Source organism: Salvia hispanica, chromosome 1, assembly GCF_029641045.1.
Source record: "Salvia hispanica isolate PSC_SH4W2 chromosome 1, Shi_PSC_v1, whole genome shotgun sequence".
Lineage (NCBI taxonomy): Eukaryota > Viridiplantae > Streptophyta > Magnoliopsida > Lamiales > Lamiaceae > Salvia > Salvia hispanica.
In genome coordinates this window covers 22,220,349-22,227,224 of record NC_142692.1, presented here as the reverse complement: position 1 = coordinate 22,227,224, position 6,876 = coordinate 22,220,349, and the positions used below count along the sequence as shown (strand labels likewise).

At 48.5% G+C, this 6,876-nt stretch overlaps 1 protein-coding gene across 1 annotated transcript; it reads left to right on the top strand.

The window, feature by feature from the left end:
• Positions 1-503: 503 nt before the first annotated feature.
• LOC125221028 (uncharacterized) lies at positions 504-2,951 on the top strand. The gene has a single exon (XM_048123152.2). The coding sequence runs from the start codon at positions 504-506 to the stop codon at positions 2,949-2,951; it is 2,448 nt and encodes an 815-aa protein (XP_047979109.1).
• The last annotated feature ends 3,925 nt before the right edge of the window (positions 2,952-6,876 follow it).

The window sequence follows — 6,876 nt, the reverse complement described above, 5'->3', positions numbered from 1 at the left end:
CCAGCTGATGTACCTAAGCCGCCGGAGATAGAGCAGAGCAGTGAGGACGAGTTGGAAGAGTCAGGCCGGCCGTTGAGACTACGAAGGACACCGGCATGGTTTGGAGATTATGTTTCACGCTAGTTTTATTATTATTAGACTTAATTGCTTTAGTTATTGTTTTTACTTTATTTTGACATTATTTATTTTGGAACTTTTGAGTCGAGCAATTATAAGCTCCGTTTCGGGTTTTCTTGTTGGTTCTTTCCCGAAATGATCGAGTCGAACCAAACCTAGGGTCCTTAGTATAAATAGGAATTCTGGACATTGAAATTGGCAAGAAATCAATACACAGAATTTTCCTAACTTTATTTCCTTTACTTTCATCGCAAGTTTTGTTCTCAGCCGCCAAACCCAGCTCCTTTCCGTAGCAATCCGACGAATCAACGTCATTCCGATCAGATACGAGACCCCCCCCCTCGTATTAACTGGTGCTTTCACCTGATCTCTCCCTTCCGTGCTCCATGACGAACCACAATTCGGGTGTTGGACGCACTGAACCGCTCGGTGTGACCGTACCGCTGCCACCACCACCACAGACCGTCTCTTCGGATCAGGCGGTGTCTGCCCTTTCGTCGCAAGTGGTGCAACTCACCGCGATGGTGAGCGAGATGAGATCGCGGATGGAGAGTCCGGGCGATTCTCTGATGTTTGGCCGACCGCCACCTGCGCCGCCCTTTTCCATACCCTATTCACCACTCTCGACGGGCTCCCTACCGGTATTCTCCTTTACACCGTCGTCCGCCGTGGGCACTCAGACCATGCCCACTTCTCTGCCGTTCCTTCCCCCAGGGTTCTCGCAAACCCTAGGCCCTTCACAGCCTATGTCGTCACCACAGTTCGGTTTTCGTGATACCGGAGGATCGATCCCGATCACGACCAGGTTTTCACAGCCGGTCTCACAGCCATGGCAGTTCAGCTGCACTGAACAGCGATCCACGGAAATCCCCCCTATTTCGCGCCCTCAAATGGTGAGCGCATCGTCGGGTTGGGGCCCGCCGGGACCGATGACGACGTTTGGGTCGTTCCAATCGGAACAGCAACGACCCAAAGTTAAGATGGAACCCCCGAGGTTTGACGGGACGGAGGTGAATAACTGGATTCGGGGCATCCAATTTTATTTCTATCACGTGGGTACACCCGAGGCACAACGGCTGCATTACGTCATTATGCTCTTTGAGCCGGCCGTCGCTGATTGGATCTGGAACTATTGCTCTAGCCATGAATTCGTCACCTGGCCGGAATTCTTGGATGACGTTCGACGGAGGTTCGACCCTCAATGCTACGTTAGTCACGTGGGACTTCTCAAAAAACTACAACAGATAGGTACGGTCTATGACTATCAGTTAGCTTTTGAAAAATTACAGACCAAAGTGGTCGGTGTTCCTGACCATGTGCTTCTTGATTTGTATGTGGCCAGTCTGAGGCAACCGATACAGGACGAGGTGTTACTTCATCGCCCAACATCCTTGTCAGCGGCTTTCGCCCTTGCCACACAGCTCGCATCATGCAGACAGGAGACCCCACAACCGCAACATTCCTCAGGCCGCCGTCAGTGGCAGCCCCGCGACACCAGAGGACAGGGCCAGCCTACACCGCAGGTCACAGCCAGCCAGGCATCGCCGGCAGCGGCTAACCGTGCGACCTTCTCGGCGCCACGCTCCCAGGATTCTGCCGCGACACCAATCGTTCGCCTTTCGGCAGCAGAAAAGGCGGAACGTCGGTGCCTCAACCTTTGTTTCTATTGCCCGGAGAAATGGGTGACGGGCCACGTCTGTGGCACTCGAATTTTGGCATATATGGGGGTGTGTGAAGATGAGGATGACCCTACTGAGTACACAGAGGAGGCTGTCCCAGATGAGGTTATTCAAGCAGACTTGTCTCATTTGTTGGCAATTGAGGGAGGGAGACAGTCGAAATCCCTTACTCTCGCGGGCAAGATTGACTCGGCGACCGTGGAAGTTTTGATCGATACCGGGAGCTCACACGACTTCCTGCATCCAAAAATCGCAGAAAAGTTGCACCTACCGCTGACGGAGATTCGGCCCTTCAGAGTATATGTAGGGAATGGTGCCTCCCTACTATGCTCTCACTTGTGCAAGGCAACACGGCTATCATTGCAGGGGATTCCGTTCTCTATAGACTTGCATATTCTTCCAATTCATGGTCCGGACGTCATTTTAGGCATGGAATGGTTGGAATCCTTGGGAAGAGTTACCACGGACTTTAGTACTAAGTCGATCGAATTCGTCAAGGGCAAGGAATTGATTGTGCTTTCAGGCGTGTTGCGAGCACCTTCGCTGCTATCTTTGAACTCTTTTGCCTCGCTGATGTCGCATTCGGCGGCGTTTGATCTATACGAGTTAATCTCGGTCCCTCCATCGACGGGAACCGAACTGCCAAATTCGACGGACGAATTCCCGGCTGACCTGCCACCAGTGATCAGCGCTGTTTTGGCCAGCCATCGGGGGGTCTTCCACCTGCCCAGCGGCCTTCCACCTGCCCGGAAGTTCGATCACCGCATCCACCTATTGCCCAACAGCAAACCGATTAATGTGCGGCCGTATCGGTACCCTTACTTCCAGAAGAACGAAATTGAACGTCAGGTTCGGGATATGTTGGACCAAGGGGTGATCCAGAGGAGCCATAGCCCTTTTTCGTCACCGGTTCTATTAGTTCGCAAGAAAGATGGCACGTTTCGGTTCTGCATCGACTACAGGGCTTTGAATAAGGCTACGGTTCCCGACCATTTTCCTATTCCGACGGCAGACGAGCTCTTTGATGAATTGGGTGCAGCTCGGTTCTTTACAAATCGGACCTTCGCTCGAGATACCACCAGATTCGGATGCATGAGGAGGATACGTATAAGACAGCATTTCGTACACACGATGGCCATTTCGAGTTCTTGGTGATGCCATTCGGTCTGACCAACGCCCCGTCTACATTTCAGTCTGCTATGAACTGCATCTTCCAGCCACTTCTACGGAAATCGGTGATTGTATTTTTTGATGATATCCTTGTTTACAGCCCGACCCTGGAGGCACACGCTGTCCATTTGGATCAGGTTTTATCTACTTTAGAGGTCCACCAATTTTTTGTGAAACTATCTAAGTGCGTGTTTTGCAGTACTACAGTTGACTATTTAGGACATTTGATTGTGGAAGGCCAACTCAAGGCTGACCCCGCCAAGATAGAGGCAATGGTCGCCTGGCCTACGCCAGTATCAGTCCGGCAGCTTCGTGGTTTTTTGGGTCTCACCGGCTATTACCGTCGTTTTATTGCACATTATGCCGTCATCGCAGCGCCACTGACTGATCTCCTTAAAAAGGAGGCGTTTTCTTGGTCTCAGGGGGCGACTGCCAGCTTCGAGGCGCTGAAACGAGCAATGACCGCCGCCCCGGTTCTTCATCTTCCAGATTTTTCTCAAACCTTTTACTTGGAGACAGATGCCTCTGATTTTGGCATAGGCGCAGTACTCATGCAGAATGGACATCCTCTTGCCTTCTTTAGCAAGAAATTGGGCCCCCGTCGCCGGAGCGCCTCCACGTATCATAAAGAACTGTACGCGATAGTGGAGTCAGTTCAGAAGTGGCGCCAATATCTGCTTGGCTGGGAATTTGTTATAAGGAGCGATCAAAAAAGCTTGCGGGAACTGTTACAGCAAGTTATTCAGACTCCGGAGCAACACCTTTATGTTCGTAAGCTGATGGGCTATATATTCACGATTGAATACAAGGCCGGGGCAGCCAATAAGGTGGCCGACGCGCTGTCCCGCCGCGATGAGGAGATGGAGGGCGGAGCAGCCCTACTGTCGGCTTTAGCCCACCCCATACCGGATCTTTTGGGGCTGTTGCGCGAGGAGACGGCGGTTTCACCGGAACTGAGGGCCCTGCGCGATCAGATTGAGATGGGGAAAGCGGATTCTAGGTACTCCGTGTCGGATGGATTGATTTATTGGGGGCGTCGTATTGTGGTGGGCAGAGATTCGCCTCTGCGCGAAACGATACTGCACGAACATCATAGCACACCTTTAGCAGGTCATCCGGGCTTTGATCGGACATTGCGTCGTTTGATTATGTCATTCTATTGGCCCAATATGCGTCGGGACGTCAAGTCTTTTGTCGCCTCTTGCGTTACTTGCCAGACCACGAAGTATTCCACGCAGAAGCCCGCCGGGTTGTTGCAACCATTGCCGATACCGACTCAGGTTTGGGAGGATGTTACGATGGACTTTATAGTGGGGTTGCCACCATCCCGAGGTTATACTACGATTATGGTAGCAGTGGATCGCTTGTCTAAATACGCCCATTTTGCAACCCTACCGCCGCGATTTGATGCCTTGAGAGTGGCGCGGCTGTTCATTGACACTGTTGTGAAACACCATGGATTTCCGAGGACTATGGTTTCTGATCGCGACCCGATCTTTTTGAGTGATGTATGGAAGGATATGCTTCGTCTCAGTGGGACCACACTACACTTCTCTACCGCGTATCACCCGCAGTCAGACGGTCAGACGGAGGTCCGTAATCGCGGTTTGGAACAGTACTTGAGGGCGTTTGCTGCTGATCGCCCTTCGAAGTGGACTGCCTTCTTACCATGGGTGGAGCTTGCCTTGAATTGTTTCCACAATGAGAGCATCGGTACGTCACCCTTCCGGGCGCTCTATGGTCGGGACCCACCACCTCTTGTCGCTTCGCAGCCTTCTGCTGGGCGGATCAGGAACGAACCGACGGTAGCAGCGTTGATTCAGGAGCGCGCGACGCTTTTGGTTGAGCTGCGGCATAATCTGGAACGCGCGCAGCAGCGTATGCGCACGTCCGCAAATCATCACCGGCGGAACGTGCAGTTTGAGGTAGGGGATAAAGTTCTCCTTAAGCTACAAAATTATAGGCAACATTCTGTCGCGAAGCCTTTATCTGCGAAGCTTGCGCGGAGGTTTTATGGGCCTTTCACTGTCATTGAGAAAATCGGGCCAGTTGCTTATCGCCTAGAACTTCCACCCGGGGCCCGCATACATGATGTGTTCCATGTGAGTCTACTTCGACCATTTGTGGAGGGGGGATCCTCGGCTATTCCCGTTGTTTTACCAAAGGAGTTTGTGGGGGCTCGTTCTGTGGTTGAGCCGACCAGAATTCTTGATCGCCGTGTTGCATTGCTTGAAGGCCAGCCTGTGGAGCAGGTTTTGGTCCGGTGGTCGGGGGAAGATGCCAACCTGGCTTCGTGGGAGCCGCTGGAGGTGATCGCAGCTCGTTTTCCTTCACTCCTTGAGGACAAGGAGCCTGTTATCGAGGAGGGGGTTGATACGGGTATGATCCCTCGTCCAACGGGGGAGACACCGGTCGCGGAGACCCTGCCGGAGAATAGTCCAGCTGATGTACCTGAGCCGCCGGAGATAGAGCAGAGCAGTGAGGACGAGTTGGAAGAGTCAGGCCGGCCGTTGAGACTACGAAGGACACCGACATGAATTGGAGATTATGTTTCACGCTAGTTTTATTATTATTAGACTTAATTGCTTTAGTTATTGTTTTTACTTTATTTTTGACATTATTTATTTTGGAACTTTTGAGTCGAGCAATTATAAGCTCCGTTTCGGGTTTTCTTGTTGGTTCTTTTCCGAAATGATCGAGTCGAACCAAACCTAGGGTCCTTAGTATAAATAGGAATTCTGGACATTGAAATTGGCAAAAAATCAATACACAGAATTTTCCTAACTTTATTTCCTTTACTTTCATCGCAAGTTTTGTTCTCAGCCGCCAAACCCTAGTTGTGGCAGCTCCTTTCCGTCGCAATCCGGCGAATCAACGTCATTCCGATCAGATACGAGACCCCCCCCCCCCCCCGTATTAGATTATGTTGATTTTAGATGGATCGAATTGCTTTTCCATTCCACTTATGCTATTGTTCATATTTGATAATCACAAATTTATGATCAAACATATTGCACTGTGGATTTTCTTCCATCGTTATTGATTTGAGGAAGTAAATCTGATCATTATTATGTTGAAGAAAAAATCAATCTTTATTTAATTGTATATAGGTAAAGATTAATCGGATAACACTTATGTTTGGATCATAACATCAAATATACACACTTAAAAATTAAAATCAATTCCATCTTTATAAACTAAAACATTCAATTCTTCAAAATTCGTTCGTCTGTCTCACCTAAAACTACAATAAAATAAGGAACAAAATCAATAATCTTGCGTACTTTCATGGGTCTCATCTTATGCTTTGCTCTACGGATATTTGAGCACTCGAACGTTGCAATTCCTTCCTCTTTGTTGAGGTAAGATTCAATCCATTCCGCCCAAAATCCTGAACCTTTCACTATATGGAGTATTAACGATAAAGACTTGACAAATAAAAAATGCTTTGAAAACCAATAGTAATAATACAATAGGATAGAAATCCTCATCATGAATAAAGTTAGGCATAATATGCTGACAGGTGCATACCAAATACTGTGCATAAAGTTAGTAATATATAAAAGGGAAGTTTTGGAAAAATTTATAAGATTGTCATTTAATTTAAAAATTATATTAAATTAAATATATATAATTTAAAGGCCATTAAATATATAATTAAATATTAAATGTATGATTAAGTGGGGTGAGTGGGAGGTTTTACACGTTCCAAATTTAAGGAGCATTATTGATTATTTCATTCCCTATCAACCCACTTACCTACATTTTTGAAACTGTTATTTTCAACTATTCTGGCCCTGGTCTGCAACTAATCAAGAGCCCAACACTTTGATTGAGGGAATTAGGAATTTTTGAATTTCTAAGAATAAGCTACCTCTAATGCAAGTGCAACAATTGCCAGAATGGGCAA